Below are 17,213 nucleotides of genomic sequence, written 5' to 3'. Positions count from 1 at the left end.
ATCTTCACTCCTGCTGTTGCTAAGGACTTGAGAGTTGCAGATATACTCTTGGACATGCACCAAAGAAGTGGTCATGTGGGGAGGGGGGAGGCGAGCAGCACCTGGGTGGCTCAGTCAGCCAAGCGTCTGACTCTTGATTTCGGCTCAGGTCATGATCTCAGGGTTGTGAGATCGAGCCCCTTGTCGGGCTCCACGCTCAGTGGAGAGTCTGCTTCTCTGCCTCTCCCTCTGCCCCTCCCCCCAGCTTGTGCATGCACGCTCTCACCTTCTCTCTAATAAATACATAAATCTTAAAAAAAATAAAAGAAGTGGTCACAAGGAAGGAACTGAACATGCTTTATACTTGCTGAAGCACCTCTGGAATGAATACTCTTCAGCCAGAGGGTAGATTACCTTCAAGGTATAGTGACACTCTGTTCAGAGCACTTGTTACCTTTGCTTACCACCCTCTTCTGTCACCAAGTGCAGAGCAGGGGTGTCTGAGATTCTTCTCTAATCCTTTGGAGCTTGGATCCCCCGGGAGCAGAAATATTCTACTTGGGCTCTTGGGTCATTTGAGAAGGTAAATGTGATACATTAGAGACTATTGTAAAACTGTGTTTGAAAATAAGACCCAGAAACTCTCCAGAGGGGGTGCTTCACCCTCATTTCAACGGTTATCCCCTGTGTTGGATGAACTGAACAATTCGGTAATGGCTGGACAGCCCTTACTAAGCGCAGCCCAGAAGTCCTGTCTGAGGAATCTGTGCGTCCCGGTGCTGTCTTTGGAAGAGCCGCTGAGGATTCCCCTCTCTTCAGCTAACCCACCAGCCCCTTCCTCTTCAGCCTGCCCCTTACAGTCATGCACACATTAGAAAGATGGGCCCCTGAGGTCTGGGATCAGCAGTGGGCCAGAAGTTGGGAACTGAGCATCGACTTGAGTCGCGTTATTTTGCAGGACGTCATCGGGGGCTCCGACCGCAGCGCAGCCCTGCAGCTTACCAATCTGGTGGAGGGCGTCTACACGTTCCGCTTGCAAGTTGCTGATGGTCAGGGGGCCTCGGACACGGACACGGCCACCGTGGAAGTGCGGCCAGGTGCGCCTGGGCTAACGTGCTGGTCTGTGATGTAGGCGGCCCGCTTTCGGGCCCTTTGCAGTGGACGAGGTCCCCCCGGTTGGGGTGCCTCCCGTGGCTGGCTTCCGCTCCTGGCCAGGGCCACGGTGCGGCTTTCCTGCTCTTCACTGTGTATCCCCAGACAGACCCGGCCTCTCAGCTCATGACGCGGAGTTGAATGTGGCAGCAGGAATCTCGTGTCCCTTCGGTGTTGCTGCCGGAAAGTGAAGCAGACGCATGAGCTTCAGGGTGGGAGCGCGGGGGGGCAGCTCCGGTGAGGGGCCTCCAAGCCCCCCACGAAAACGGGGCGAGAGCGGCTCCCGCAGCCAAGGCTGAGGGAAGGGTGTGCGGTGCCAAAATTTCAAGGTAGCCCAGAGGCTGTTTAGGTTCCCCTGGAGATCTCCCAGGGAAAGTCCTAAGTCCTGAGGAGTTACCCCGGATCATTTGAAACTCTGTAAACCCTTGTGCGGGCCTTGCCCCTTATGTTGTCCAGCAGGATGTCAGAGCGGACATCCCGTGTGTTCTGGCTTCGCAGACCCCAGGAAGAGCGGACTGGTGGAGCTGACCCTGCAGGTGGGCGTAGGGCGGCTGACCGAGCAGCAGAAGGACACCCTCATGAGACACCTGGCGGCCCTGCTGAACGTGCCAGACTCAGACGTTAAGGTTCAGAAGATCCAGGCCCACTCGGACCTCAGGTGTGAGCTGCATACCTGTCCGGCAGGATCCTGTTTGTTCCCTTTGCGTGTAGTCTGGGTTTGCACACGCTTGTATCCCATCCATACATTCTTTTTCTCAAAGGGCAGCAGTAAGGACAACGTCATTCCAGGTCCCTCCTACAAGTCTCGGTAAATGTTTGTTGACCGAGAATGTTCCAGATGAAGGAGTTAGCAATCCTCAGCCGGAACTGGTGGTTAGCTCTGCTATCTTCAGAGGTCGTGCAAATGGCCTGGGGCTGGCACAGAGGATGCGTCACAGCCAGACTTCATCCCTACCCCATATTCCCAGGGCTGAGGCTTCTCTTGGTGTGAGAGGAGCATCGATTACCATTGCTGTCTTCTGGGAGTGTAGGAGGCTAAACCTCTGGCCTTTATATAAGATTTATATATTTAATTGAGCTTTTGTTTTTGAATGCTTATCCAATCTATGTGGAGTAGGGTGGGTGGGAGGAGAGAAAGAGTATGGGAATGAAAACCTACCATTCACAGTAAATCCATTGGCCAGTTATTGTCAGCTACTCTGTTTAGGTTTGTTTTCCAGACAACTGAAGTTTACTTAGAAAAATACCAAGTTAAAAGAATTTTAATTATTTTTTCATAGAATTTTAATTACTTTTTCGTAAATTTCATTATTTTTTCATTCTTTCAAAACAAATCACACATTTCCCTTACTTACAAAATATCAAACACTGAACAAGTCTGAAAATCAACAAAACCAAAGGCTATTTCTTTGAAAAATCAACAGAATTGATAAACCTTTAGCTAGACTGACCAAGAAAATAGAAGACTCAAATGAGTAAAATCAAGAATGAAAGGGGATATTCCTACCAACCATATAGAAATAAAAAGGATTATTCTTTGAGTAATTGTATGTCAACAAATTAGTTAACCTGGATGAAATGGACACAATCCTAGAAAGACACAACTATACCAACTGACTCAAGAAGAAATTAAAATTTTTTACAGACCTATAGCAAGTGAAAAGATTAAATCAGTAATCAGTAACTTCCCACCAAGCCCAGGACCAGATGGCTTCACTGGTGAATTCTACCAAACCATTTAAAGATTTACCACCACTTCCACAAGTTCTTCCAAAACAGAGAAGTGGAGGGAACACTTTCCAACTCATTCTAGGAGGCCAGTTTTTACTCTGATATTAAAACCAGACAGAGGGGCACCTGGGTGGCTCAGTCGGTTAAGTGTCTGCCTTCAGCTCGGGTCATGATCCCAGGGTCCTGGGATTGAACCCCATGTAGGGCTCCCTGCTCAGCAGGGAGTCTGCTTCTCCCTCTCCCTCTGCCCCCTCCCCTGCTCATACGCTCTCTCTCTCAAGTAAATAAAATCTTTAAAAAAAAATAAAACTAAAAACCAGAGACATTCCCAAGAAAACTACTGACCAATGTCCCTTATGAATATAGAAGCAGAAATCCTCAACAAAATACTTTGAAACTGCATCCAGCAACATATTAAAAGAAGTAGACACCCTAGCCAAAGTGGGATTTATCCCAGGCATGCAGGGTGGGTCAATCAATAAATGTAATAAACCCTATTAATAAAGGACAAAAACCATATGATCATCTTAGTAGGCACAGAAAAAAAGCATTTGATGAAATCCAACAGCCTTTCATGATAAAAACACTTGTAGGCTGAGTTGTGGCCCCTCAAAAGATACATTTACATCCTAACCCCTACTACCTGTGTGACCTGATTTGGAAACAGGATCTCTGCAGATGGAAATAGTTGAGATAAGGTTAAACTGCTGTAGGGTGGACCCTTCATCCAGGGTGATTGTGTCCCTGTAAGAAGAGAAGAGACTCAGACACACAGGGAGATCACCAGGTGACAGTGGATTGATTGGTCTCCAAGCACGCCCACTGCGGAGAGCTGCAAGAAGGTGTGGGGCATGGTTTCCTCTAACACCTTCAGAGACAGGATGGCCCTGACAACACCTTGATTTTGAGCTTCTAGCTTATGGAACCGTAGGAGAATAAATTCCATTGTTATAAGCCACCCAGTTTATGGTACTTTTAATGGCAACCTTGAAAACGAATACAGATTTGAATAGAAATGTCTCCAGAGAAGACATACAAATGGCTAATCAGCACATGAAAAGGTGCTCAACGTCATTAGCTATTGGGAAATGCAAAGCAAAATCCTTTTGAGATACCACTTCACACCTGCTAGGTTGGCTATAATCCAGAAGACGGACCATAACAAGCATTGGCGAGGACACGGAAGGACTGGAACACTCTGCATTTCCGGCGGGAACGTACTGGGGTGCAGCCAGTGTGGACTTAGTTCCTCAGAAGGCTGAACGTAGTTCCCAGACGACCCAGTGATTCCACTCCGAGATACGTACCCAAGAGAAACGGTAAATGTGTGTCCACACAGAAACGTGCACATGAACATTTATACGTTCAGCCAAAAGTGGATACAATCTAAACGTCAGCAGTTGATGAATGGATAAACTCAATGAGGAATGTCCGTACGATGGAATGTGGTTTGGCAGTAAAAGGGAAGGAATTTGTGGTAGACAGTGGGACTTGGATAAACTTGGGACACATCATGCAAAGTGGAAGAAGCAGGACAGAATGCCTCGTGTATTCATTTGTATCAGACATACCATCAAATCAGGAGAGATGGAAGGTGGATGAGTTGTGCCAGGGGCTGAAAAGAGGAGGGGATGAAGAAGAGTCACTCCTTAATGGGCACAGGGTTCCCTGAGGTGATGACAGTGTTCTGGAGTCAGATGATGGCGATGGTTGCCCAGTGTAGTGAATATACTAAAAGCCGCTGAGTGATGCGATTTAGAAGGGTGAATTCCAGTGGAAGTAAATTATATCTCAATAAACAGATAAAAGTAAGGACATCTCCCCACGCTCGGCTGAGTCTGTTTGCACACATACGCATACTGCTCCTCTTAATCTAAAGGTCTGTCTGTCATCAGGTGACTAGATAGCTCTGGGGCTGAAGAGCCTTTATTTGTGACTAGAAACGGATCAGTTCCTTGGCCCACGAGATACGTCCCTGTGTCCTTGCCAAACCACCCGGCTGGGGCAGTCAAAACCCTCCCAGGTCAGACGGCCGGCGCGGACGTGGCATGTCGGTCACCGCCTGACCGGTGGCTGTCCTCCCTCTTGTCTGCTCTGCAGCACCGTGATTGTGTTTTATGTCCAGAGTGGGCCGCCTTTCGAGGTTCTCAAAGCTGCCGACGTGGTCCACAGTTTGCACAGGCAGCTGTCAAAGGAGAAGGCCGATTCCTTGCTCTTCAAAGTCTTGAGGATCGACACAGCAGGTATGTCTTCTATGGGAATATTCCTTCTTTTAGGGTCCAAGTAATAGAAATATTTGCTGTCTATTCAGAATTGGATGGCACTGAGCAAAACATCCCATCAAATTAGATGCATTGAGGTTAAAGTGACAGATTTCTTGGACGAGGTGATCTAAGATGTGTTTGCAGTCTGACAGGACAGTAGTGAGGTCACATAGTCTTTTGGGACTGACTGAGCATGAAGTCCAGTATTTGTCTAATTAGAAATTAAATATTGAACTTAATTCCTCCAAGAATATGCCTATAGGTTGATTCCTCTGGGAATATTCTTAAAAAAAAATCAGACTCAGCCTTGCCAGTCAGGGCCAAGTTTTACTGGCATGGAAAGAGGAGTGAGGTGTGACGATTTTCACGTTTAGCGTCCAGAGACTTGGTTCGCGTTTATGGTTACAGTGGGCTTCCTCCAGCACGTTTACCACCTGCTCTTTGCCTCTGAGGGAAGCAAGAGAAACAGCAGTCCTGGGTCAGTTTTTTTAAAACTATACTCCAGATAATGGTCATTGTCAGAAATTTCATATTTAAGCTGTCGGCACAGTTTTAAAGACAAGTGTTCTGGGCTGGAAAAGCTTATGTTCATGTAGTTTTTTCCCTGGGCGTCACGGTGTTGTGACAGTGGGGTTTCCTGGACTCCTGGAAAGGCAGGGTAGCTTCCAGGTGCCTCCCACCGGACCCCCGTCCTGGCGCCTCGCTTGCTGCCCCGTCCTGGCACCAAACTGACTCACGGGTGTGCTCGGAAATGTGGTCTTGGTCCAAGTTCTCTCTCTCTACCTTCTGAGGAACATGATCCCTCATGATGAAGTAAGTGGCCATTCCAACAGGCGCCGAGGAGTGTGAGCGTCGGGAGGGACACGACAGTGTCGGGTGGACGGTTTAGCGTGTTTCAGAGAGATGTCTGTCCACAACTGACGTCCTCAACGTGCACTAACTTAAATCTTTTAATAATCCCCTTTTTTCTAGCTACGAAAGTAATGTCTTATTTATCATAGGAAATTTGGAATATCTAGAAAGGCAAAAAAAAAACAACTAATCCTCTAGATTCTTGAGCCTAGAATCCCCACCCTCCAAACTTAACTTTCGTTAATATTCTGATGTATTTCCTTCCAGTTCCTCCCTCTCTGGAAACATGTGATACAATCAGGATAATTCGATAAATATTTTTAATCTGCTTTTTAACTGCAAATCATATTATCATTTTTTTCGAATCTTTTACGATTTCTCCCTCAATAGAGGATATTTATGGCTGCGTTGTCCTCCATCCTGGATACGTTCAACCAGTCCTCCACTCGAGGACTTTAGGTTGATTTTAAATAATGCTGTAATTGTAGACAAATCTTCGTGCACATCCCCAGTTATTTTCACTGGATAAATTCTTAGAATGTATCTCTCTTAGGCCAGAGGGTACTACGTGTTGGCTACATTTTTAAGGCTTTTGTTACCCGGTGTGGATTGGCTTTTTTCTGCCGTTTGCTTCCTGATGGGAGAGACCCCCTGGGCCCCCTCCGTGCCGTAAGAGGCTCTTGACTCAGCAAGATGCGTCCACGGGCCCGAGCTAATGAAAAGCCACCCTGGGCGGAAGCCAGGCCCCGTCCTCCCGCCGGCCGCCACACCGGCCTCAGCCGCACCCCGTCTTCGCAGGCTGCCTTCTGCGGTGCTCTGGCCACGGTCACTGCGACCCCGTCACGAAGCGCTGTGTGTGCTCCCGCCTGTGGATGGAGAACCTGATACAGCGTTACATCCGGGATGGGGAGAGCAACTGTGGTGAGTCTGGGGCTGGGGTGCGCCCGTGGGCGAGGAGCGGCGGACACACCGTTTGGGAAATCCCAGATGCCCGCCCCATTCTGCTGCTGTAAACATTCGCCCTCTCCTTGCCTGAGGCCAAGGCGCAGGGAGTTAAGATCCTCCCCACCCCCTGCCGTCAGTGCTGACGGCCGTGCCTAGGCTTTTCCGCAAACCTTCCTGATGAGGAGACCCACTTGGGCAGAGCAGAGTTGGCTAATCACCGCCCGCATTGCCGAGAGAGTTGCTTTGTGCCCCTTGGGCCATTTTTGGGGTGCACCTGCCTTGGCTCGGGCTCAGTTGGCCTTCTGGTGACGTGTTTCCTGGTGTGGACCTGCTGGACGCAGATGAACGGGAGAGTCTGGCCCACTCCTCCTGGATGTCTGCCGGGCAGGCACCAAGAATGGGAGCCACCTTCTCAGCCAGCCCAGCTCGTGCCCCGACATCCTATTTTAATGCCAGTCTATTTGCAAGAGCAATTTTGTTGCCTTGGGGATCCAGATGCACGTATTTGGCCGAGAAATTTGAAAACAGCCAGCCCTTGGATCATTATTCCAAAGAGCATATATAACATTTACTAGGGTTAAGCCTATGTCTTTGGGCCCTTGGTTTCTCTGTCCCGAATTGCTGTTGCAAAGCTTTTTATACTGGATTTGTGCAAGGATGTGGAAGGAATACAGATCAGGTGGTTTCTGAATTACTGTCTGGCTCTCGGAAGTGTGCATGTGTCAGGAAGCCATACAGATATTTTATTTGCCTTATTAAAGACTAAGCCAGAACTATTTTGGCGGGGAGGGTTGTGTTTCTTGTGATTATGGAAGGAATATTGTGATGTGTCATACATGGGTGTTCACAGCATTACTTCTTTTTTTTTTTTTTTTTTTATTTATTTGAGAGAGAGAGAATGAGAGAGAGCACATGAGAGGGGGGAGGGTCAGAGGGAGAAGCAGACTCCCTGCCGAGCCGGGAGCCTGATGTGGGACTCGATCCCGGGACTCCAGGATCATGACCTGAGCTGAAGGCAGTCATTTAACTAACTGAGCCACCCAGGCGCCCCTTCTTTTTTTTTTTTTAAAGTTTTTTTTTTTTTTTTTAATTTAACAGAGATAAAGAGAGAGCGTAAGTAGGCAGAGTGGCAGACAGAGGGAGAGGGAGAAGCAGGCTCCCTGCTGAGCAGGGAGCCCGATGCTGGGCTCGATCCCAGGACCCTGGGAACATGACCTGAGCCAAAGGCAGACGCTTAACAACTGAGCCGCCTAGGCGCCCCTCACAGCATTACTTCTTAATTAATTTGGTTTTGATAATTCTGTCCTTAAGTCAGCATGAAATATACCCCATGAGGTCCCTGAACCCATTGCACCGAAGTTGGGTACCTTTAAGTTGTTCTTGATTTATTTGCATTTACCGTGTTTATGCTCTGCCCAGCCCGATGAGGCCGTAGGTGGCCTTTGCTCGTAAGAACTCAGAAACACTCATTGTGAGTCACTGAGATAAAGCTGTTTTGCGAACAGCGTGTAACCGTGTCCCCTCTGGCTTTCTCGTTTCCCAGAGTGGAGTATATTCTACGTGACGGCTTTGGCTCTCACTGTCCTCGTGCTGATCGGGGGCTCGCCCTGGCTTTGCATCTGCTGCTGCAAGAGGTACCCCGCCTGCTCGTTTATGTACTTGGGATAAAGACACGTCATGAAATGGAACCCGATAGCTGTAGTAGCTTTAGCTTGGGTTTCTTAAGCTGCTGAACCATTTGACAGTCACTTTTATATGAAGACAAACTAGACTTTAAAAGTCCTTTATGGGGGCGCCTGGCTGACTCAGTCGATGGAGCATGCGACTCTTGATCTCAGGGTCTTGAGTTCAAGACCAACGTTCCGAGTGGGGCCTACTTAAAAAAAAAATCCTCTATATTGTACTCCCGCTCCACCCCACCCCCCGCAAGGCATGTGTGCCCAGATACATGGAATAATACCAGAGGCGGCTTTTTCTTATGCAGCTTTCCTCTTCCCTAGGAGGCTCAGTGATTCTCTATCAAATCTAATGTTATTTTCTATCAGTCTCACCTTCCCTTTACTAAGACACTCCTGGAATGGCCTGATTGATCAGCTCTCACAGGAAAGAGTTCCAGAAACATTCTGATGCAAATTTAGATTTTGATTCTTTTGTGTGAAGCAACAATGGAATCTGTCTCAGTCCTATTGAATAAATGCACAACCTTAATCCAGGCCATGCAGTCACCAAAGAGTTTTGCTTTCGGTGTTTCCCTCTTCCTTCTTCGGGGGAGCTGACCTCGAGAAGCCCGTGAGCTGCCTCGTTGTCTCAGTCTTCCAGAACTCTGTGCCCAGCCCTCTGTGAGGAGATTTGTAGGGACAGTGATTTCCCGAGTCCTTAGAAGACAGTGTGGTGGCCCACCATCGACACAAAACACTAAATACTCTCCAAAGAAGATACGATAAAAAAACTGATGTGTACGGTAATTAATAGTTATTTTTTGAAACCGCTCACATTATCTTGGTTTTATTTGTGACTCCTTTCCCAATAGTGAGGCTGGTGAAGGGGGGGCACAGGTCCTCAGAGGCCTAAATCCCAGTAAACTTTCCCAGAGCCAGTTGGGACCATGGGCACCCTGCTGTGCTTGGCTGTAAAAATTCTGCAAAAAATAAAAATAAATGAAAATGAAAAAAAAAATACACATTCTGCAGTTTTGTGGCATACGTGTCAAGCAGATGATGGTGATGATGAAGAAAGTGCTTGGCTGTGACCTTTTTAAGTATTAGTAAGGAATATGAAATATTCGCCATTGTGACGAATGGCGCTCCGTGCTTTATGTATATTATTCAGTCCTCCCACCAACCGTATAAAAAGGGACTGTTTTACTTCCGTTTTACAGGTGGGAACTTGGAGTCACAGAAATATCAAAAAATTGTCTCAGCGTCACCCAGCTAGTAAGCGCTGAATCAGGCTTTAGAGGCCCGTGCTCAGTCCCCACCCTGTCCGGAAACTGAATGCTCTGGGACTGTCCTCAGCATAACCTTCCGTGGCTTTGATGTGTGTTTTCACATAATCCTCGGCAGCTTAGGATGATGCACAAAGGACCAGTTTTTCATGCGTTGTGAAAAATGAAATCCTGGGCTGTTGCCAATTAATTTTGGGAATCTGTTATATTTCTGTTTGTTTGTTTGTTTTTCCTGGTTGCTAGTTTATATCATCTGTGCATCTTTGGACCTTCTAGGCAGTGTAGGTTCAGGGGGGAAATGTGTGCATCCAGGTTTTTCCGAGTAAAGAAGTACCCGTGGGGAAGCTCGCTGTGCCAGCCCTCGGGTACTCAGAGGGTGGCTCCCAAGGGCCCTGGCCGAGAGCCTGCGGTTAGGTGGGCGCTGGGGGGGTGGCCGCCCTGCTCCTGTGTTTGTTCAGGATGCACGCTCTGCCTCAGCCCCACCGAACCCAGCCCTGGCCCTGTACGCACATCATCCCTACACGTGCCGACCCTTCCATTCTAAAGGCAAACCATTTCCTTTAGCGTTTTAATTCCTGGCTCCCGGTTCCCTCTCTAAGAACCTGAGTCGGGCTTTTCGTTGTTCCTCTCAGACGAAAAAGGACTAAAATAAGGAAGAAAACCAAGTATACCATCCTGGATAACATGGACGACCAGGAGAGAATGGAGCTGAGGCCCAAGTATGGTAAGGTGGTCTGCAAGATGCTTGCCCGGTGCTTGAAAGGATCGGATCCGGGGGTTTGCCTGAGCGTTCCCTTGGGTGAAGGGGGAGCGACAGGCTGGAGCCAGCAATTTAATTGGGAAGGAAGAGTGAGTCTGAGCTTGTGGGAAGAAAAACCTACACCAATCCCAAGGATATGCGACGGGGAGGCATCGTTGTATTCTGAATTTCATGAAATTTTGGGGACGCACTTGGAGGCCTTAGCGGCTGAGAGATATGAAAGGCCTCTTATCAGCTGAGCCCCCGCTCTGCCCCCACTGCAGGCAAAGACCGCTTTTCCAACAGGTTTTCCTCTGGCACAGCTGGGCTGTGGGGCGTGCGGCCCCCTCCGCCCCAGTGCCCCTCTGAGCGCCGCACCCCGCGGGCCTGCTCCCCGACAGCGTTTCCCTCAGCCGACGGGCCATAGAGCTCCGACAGAGCCGGCGAGGGCCGTGGCGGGTCGGGCCGGGCCACCTGCTTCTCCCCGTGTCTCTGGGGCCTCTCTGCGCACTCCACGCCCCCCCCGGTCCTCCTGTCCAAATCCCTGCCTGTGTGAAATATCGCTGAAGCAATGCTGGCCGATCGGTGTGTGCTTATCCGTTCTTGATTCCTGTAAGATTGATTTTTCAACGTTTCTTGCCTGTTTTGAACCATCTTCTCATGAGTCTTTGTCTTAAGCCCTTAGCTAGACACTGTAAATTCTCTGAGAGCAGGGATCGCATCTTATACCGCTTCTCTTAGTTTGACCAGCAGCAATCACATATTCTACCAAAAATATTTTGATTGAACCAAATCGTAAGACCGTAACAGCTTTCACTTCGTGCTTACTGAGCGCTAACTCCTGGGCATCAGCTTCACCTGCACTGATTTACGGAGTGCTCACCATAAACCCGTGGAGTGCGGGCTCGGTCATCTCCCAGTGTTAATGGTCATGGAGCCTGAAAGCCCAGAGAGGCTAGGCGTCTTGTCCAGCATCACACAGCTAGCTGGTAAGCGTCAAAGCTTGGGTTCAAGCGCAGGGGTGACTCCAGAGCCCCTGTTGCTGCTCACCAGGGCCCCCGACCCCTGCTGTGTTGTGAGTGATGCTCGGAAGGTGCAGAGAACACCACTGGGTACATGGGACCTACAACCAGAAAGACAGCTGAGAGCGAAAAAGGCCGTTTCCCCCAAGATGCATCTGTCTGCTTCTCCCTAGGTATTAAACACCGAAGCACAGAGCACAACTCCAGCCTGATGGTGTCCGAGTCTGAGTTTGACAGTGATCAGGACACAATCTTCAGCCGAGAGAGGATGGAGAGAGGGAATCCAAAAGTTTCTGTGAATGGTTCCCTCAGAAACGGAGCTTCCTTCAGCTATTGCTCAAAGGACAGATAATGGAGCAGTTTGTAAACTCGAAGCCTACCCACAGGAATCGCTGAATCCAGGACCAGTTAATGGGAGTTAAAACACAGAACCAACTCTTGTTAGAATAGTGCATTAATGTCCTTTCACAGGGGGCTGGATGTGTGTCCCTGTATTTAAAAGATCTGTTTTCTTGGGGTGTTGGAGACATGAAACAAAACAGAAACGTTGCTCTTCTAAACAGAGATGCTTGTTAACAGGGATACAGGTTGGGTAAGATACTAGGTATACACGTAGAAGAGTTTCGTGTCTCGTAGGTGGCACGGTATTTATATTACCTATGTGGAAATAAAGACTACCCCTGTGTCTATCCGCAGACCTTTAAGTTAAACACACATTTAAAGAGGGCTGATTTCTCTTTGGAGCTGCGACTGCCTTTGAGGACGACGTTCCGAACATGGTTTTTCCGGTGGGACCCACACCGTCACGTGGCTGCGTGTATTACAGTGGCTTCCTTGAGGTGTGGGTTGTCTTCTGTGTGGCAAGTTTTCTGTGCTGCCTGAGACCCCCGTACAGAGCAAGCCCCCCAGCATGTTTATTCCTTGCTGTGGCCAGCCACCGTCTGCCCTCTGATGACAGCAGCTCCTGGGGATCTGAGAGCTGAGTAAGAATCATCGGATGAGGACCAGAGGCATAGAAAGGGACGTGGGGGCATAATGACCTGTAGGTTGAAAGTTGAAGGTCACATGGTAACATTCTTTGCCTTTTCTTTCTCCTAGAAAAGCTACCTTGAAGCCTCTCCTAGCCCCAGTGTATGTTAAACGCGATAAAAGTGATTATTAACTGATGGAACATGTATTGAGTATGTCCATAGGCATGTATTTAGATTGCCATAGATAGGAATAATGACTCAGCAACTTTGTCTATATTCTCAAACTCAGAAATGTAGTCCGTCTTAATTAGGATGGGATGCTCATGATAATTGGCCCCTACAGATACTTTCCATGATAACAAATTGACGTAGACATTCACTTCATAGGTTTAAAAAAATACATTAAATCTTTTTTTTTTTTTAAGATTTTATTTATTTATTTGACAGAGAGAGAGATAGCAGGAGCAGGAACACAAGCAGGGGGACTGGGAGAGGGAGAAGCAGGCTTCCCGCCAAGCAGGGAGCCCGATGCGGGGCTCGATCCCAGGACCCTGGGATCAGGACCTGAGCCGAAGGCAGACGCTTAACGACTGAGCCACCCAGGCGCCCCTTAAATCATTTTTTTTTAACCAAATAAATCTCATTTTAAATATATGGGGGGGAACCCATCCCCAACAACAGAGCACCCCAGAGCAGACCTGGAGTGAACTATAGCCTGAGGAGGTGACTGGCCCCTGTTGGTTCTCCATCCATAGTCCTGAGGCTGGTGACCTGGGAGGCGCCCTTGGCATTCTTTGGAAAGATTAGAGGTGGGGCCCATCACAGATAGAATCAGTGTTGTGGCCTCAGGCATGAACACACCTAAACAGGATCCTGGTGCACAAGTTTCTGTGAAACTAGGATTGCTTTACCATGATTAAGTGGAAAAGCAAGAGGATCAGGTTTAAACCATCAGGACGGAACAAGGGAGAAAATAGTTGCTGTGGGTCCCTGAACAAAATTAAGCTTGCAGATGCTTTTGTTCTCTCTGGTCATACTCATCCTCATGAGATCATCTTGTTTTCAATTTTTGTACTTTCTGGGGAATGGCAGAACTAAAAAGTATATAAGACTGTAATTTTATTTTTAAAAAATAAGTTCTTTGTTTATGCCTCCACTTTCTGTATTACTAGTCACTTCAGTCTATCTGTGATGTTAGAAGGAAGATGTGATGGTTTCTACACCAGTATTTATCTTCATAAACTTAATCCCTCACATACCTAGTGAACAGAGTTGTTTTGTGTACAACCAGAAATTTCCGGCTTCGAGGAATGCAGAATAGGAGGTGGATAGCGTGCAATGAAGAAGAGTGAATGTTTAAGTGCTTTGTGTGCATAATACATGTTTTATATATACCCCACTGGTCCTTACAGTCAGCCTGGAAAAGGAGATACTATTCTCATGTGGCAGAGAATGACCTGGAGTCCCAGAGAGGTTAAGCAACTTGTGCAAGGTCACAGCCCAAGAGTGCTAGATCTGCGAACGGAATGCAAATTTTTTAAGCTGTGAAGCCCATGCTTTCCACCCTCCTCCCTTACTATACAGAGAACTCCCACCCTCAGCTGTTGGACAGCAGGTTCTGGCTGGGCTTTTGGACCATTTGTTCCTGGGACCCAGGGGACTTCCTTCAGACGGTGGAGAGAACACAGGACGCAGAGAAGCCTCCCTCGTCCCTCCTGCGGGATCACACCCTGCGGCAGCGCTCTGGTTTCGAGTGCTGCTCCGCCTCCCCTGGCCTCCCTTCCCGCACGGGAGCACCTTGACCTCAGGTGCACCAGGAGGCGGTCTGCCCTGGGTACCCCGTGGGCCCCGGGCGGGGCGGAGCTCGGGGTGAGGAAGAACCGCCTCCTGCCCGCCACCCAGGGCAGAAGCTCCCCCAGGGCCAGGGGAGGGAAGGTTCTCCAGCTGCTTGACGGAGAAGCCCGCCCACGAGGCCCTTCCAGTCGGTGCAAGGGGCTGTGACCTGGGTACTGAGGCCAGTCGTGGAAGAATGCGGCGGGAAGGCGGCGCGGGAGGCGCCCCAGCCTGGGGGCGGAGGGGCCCGGCCGCCCCGCCGCCCTGCGCTATTTCCCAGGTCTGACCAGCTCTTATTTGTGGGCCAGCACGTATGAGACATGGCCCGTCTAAATAAAGGTGCCTGTATTTCCGTGGGAGCAGGGGAGGACTTCCCGCCTCGCGCGAGGGCCTTCCCTGGGGTGGGGGGGGGGTGGGCAAGCTGGCCTGACCTGTTTTGTGCGGCCCGAGAGCCCGCGGTGGTTCTCACGTTTCCAAATGGTTGGGGAAACCGTGAGGCTGTGGTGAGACTTCCGTGGAGTTGGGATTTCAGCGTGTGCACCGAGACAGCCGTGATGGACGGCGCGCCCCTCGCTCCTGCTTGGGGGACGGCAGAGGAGCGGTGTGCAGGGCCGTCCCAACCCCAAAGACCCGCTTCCTGGCCCTTCTCAGAACCGTGTGCCCAGCCCCACAGCCCGGCACTTCTGCCGTCTCTCTGCCTCTCCCCTCGCATGCCCGCGCTCTGTCTCTCTCCACAATAAATAAAGAAATCTTTAAAAACCAAACAAAAGTAGTCATTCCAGCAGGGGCACAGGCGGGGACTAGCAGTGTTCTTGCTCTGGGTGCTGGTCACAGGGTGTGCTCAGCTTGTGAAGATTCAGCAAGTTGTTCACTTCTGTACTCTTTTTGGCATGCATGTTACATTGAATGAAATTAAAAAAAAATTTTTTTTTAATTTAAATTCAATTTAGTTAACATAGACTATTATTAGTTGCAGGGGTAGAATCTAGCGATTCATCAGTTGCATGTAACACCCAGTGCTCGTTACATCACGTGCCCTCCTTCATGCTCATCACCCAAGAATGAGAAACCTCGCCAAGTGATTTTACTACAAAGCTGAGTATAAAGCGCTAGCAGGAGGGATTTCTTTGGCGGTGGTGGACACAGTTAACAGTTACAGATACAATTCTGTATCTTGATCGTGGCGGTGATTACACAAACCTTCCTCCCGATGGGATTAATTGGATAACACACACATTCACATAAATGAGTGTACAAGAAACTGGGGAAACTGCCAGAAGGCCTGTATTAACAGTATGATACTTATGTCAGTTCCCTGATATTAGTTACGTAAGATGGTAACCACGGGGGAAAATGGGTGGGAGGTATGGCAGAATGTACTACTTTTGCAACCTCCCATGAGTTTATAATTACTTCAAAATAAAAAGTTGAAAGATGTGGAGGGAAAATAGCCAGATTCATGATTAACAGTAAAATCCTAAAAGTTCTTCCATTAAAGTCAGCAACAACAACAACCAGCATTTCTCCAACTGAACAGTCTCCCTTTTTGAGATGAGTTTAGGGAATGGCCAAATTTCCTGCATTTGAAGCCTACTTAGTATTATCACCTCTGTCCCAAGGTGACGAGCCCAGAATTGCAGGCCTGAGGTCTTAGCACAACCGGAAGAAAGCACACAGTCTTACCTAATCTGACACAACACCTGCAAACACGTCTGTGTGCCCTGAATCACCAGGACGGGGGATTGTTCGCGGCCTACACTGTGGCGAGTCCTTCCTAGTTAGCTGATAAAGTGGATGGATGGTAAGTAAATCTTCAGACTGCCAATTTCCAAACCCATTTCCATTCATTTATAAATAGCACATGCAAATAGAATATGCTGGTAGCCTTTCAACACTCTTAGATGAAGCAGGGCCTATTTTTCCAGAAAGTTTTGCCAGACTTCATCAATGAAAACCACACTGATTTGCTTTTTAATTTGTTGCGGGCTAAAATAGAAAGAAGCTGTAGCATTTACATTTACTGATAGAGAATGGAAGAAACAGGAAGAAGATGAAAGTAACACTTGCTTTTAAGCAGAGGCCTAGGCCAAGGATGTAAAGAACCCCCCAAACTGAGAGGTAAATGGGTAATTTCTCCTGGTAATAAAAATTTTAAAAATTAAAAGCAGGTTCAGTGGAACACTAAGCATTGTCCACACATAGCAGGCCTTCCTGGGTTCTCTGATTCCCGCATTCAGTGCCCTTGAGGCATTTTCTGACCCTGTACCATTGTAGAGAAGAGTGGTGCAAAATGCAAATTCTGGCGTCTTGGGAGTCTGACTTCCCTCCCACGTGTGGAAGAAGCTAGTGTACTTCCATTTGTACATTCATTTCAAGGTTTCTCATCCATATAAAATTTGTGGGAGTTTTTGGCTTATCCTTTCAACTGGTTATAATACCCTTACCAGCTTCCTCATTAATGAGTTAAATAAAATACTTACCATATGTTCATTTTTAATTTTTTTAATTTAATTGACAGCGTGAGGGGGAACACAAATAGGGGGAGTGGGAGAGGGAGAAGCAGGCTTCCGGCCAAGCAGGGAGCCTGATGTGGGACTCGATCCCAGGACCCTGGGACCATGACCCAAGCCGAAGGCAGACGCTTAACCAACTGAGCCACCCAGGCGCCCCTGTATGTTCATTTTTTAAAAAACCAAAGCAGGGGAAAGAAATGCATGAACTCAGTGGAATGACAAAGGGAGACACGTATCCAGTGGCACTGCTCTTTCTTCCAATGAAAAC

General features: G+C 48.4%; 1 protein-coding gene across 4 annotated transcripts in view; it reads left to right on the top strand.

Annotated features, from left to right (window-relative positions):
- The window catches only part of KIAA0319 (KIAA0319 ortholog), a 98,775-nt gene extending 84,918 nt beyond the window's left edge, over positions 1-13,857 (top strand). For 3 of the 4 annotated variants that reach the window (XM_036112191.2, XM_078055744.1, XM_078055746.1), the window contains 7 exons: positions 938-1,076; positions 1,630-1,789; positions 4,963-5,105; positions 6,777-6,899; positions 8,467-8,557; positions 10,500-10,591; positions 11,802-13,857. In XM_036112191.2, coding sequence (XP_035968084.2) covers positions 938-1,076; positions 1,630-1,789; positions 4,963-5,105; positions 6,777-6,899; positions 8,467-8,557; positions 10,500-10,591; positions 11,802-11,980 — 927 coding nt within the window. In that variant the 3' untranslated portion in view covers positions 11,981-13,857. Of the gene's footprint in view, positions 1-937; positions 1,077-1,629; positions 1,790-4,962; positions 5,106-6,776; positions 6,900-8,466; positions 8,558-10,466; positions 10,592-11,801 lie in introns of those variants that run through there. The other variant, XM_078055745.1, reaches the window with a different exon arrangement.
- Positions 13,858-17,213: the final 3,356 nt, after the last annotated feature.

This window comes from Halichoerus grypus, chromosome 9, assembly GCF_964656455.1.
Source record: "Halichoerus grypus chromosome 9, mHalGry1.hap1.1, whole genome shotgun sequence".
NCBI lineage: Eukaryota > Metazoa > Chordata > Mammalia > Carnivora > Phocidae > Halichoerus > Halichoerus grypus.
Note: the sequence above shows the minus strand (reverse complement) of the source record. Positions and strands in the feature narration are given on the sequence as shown.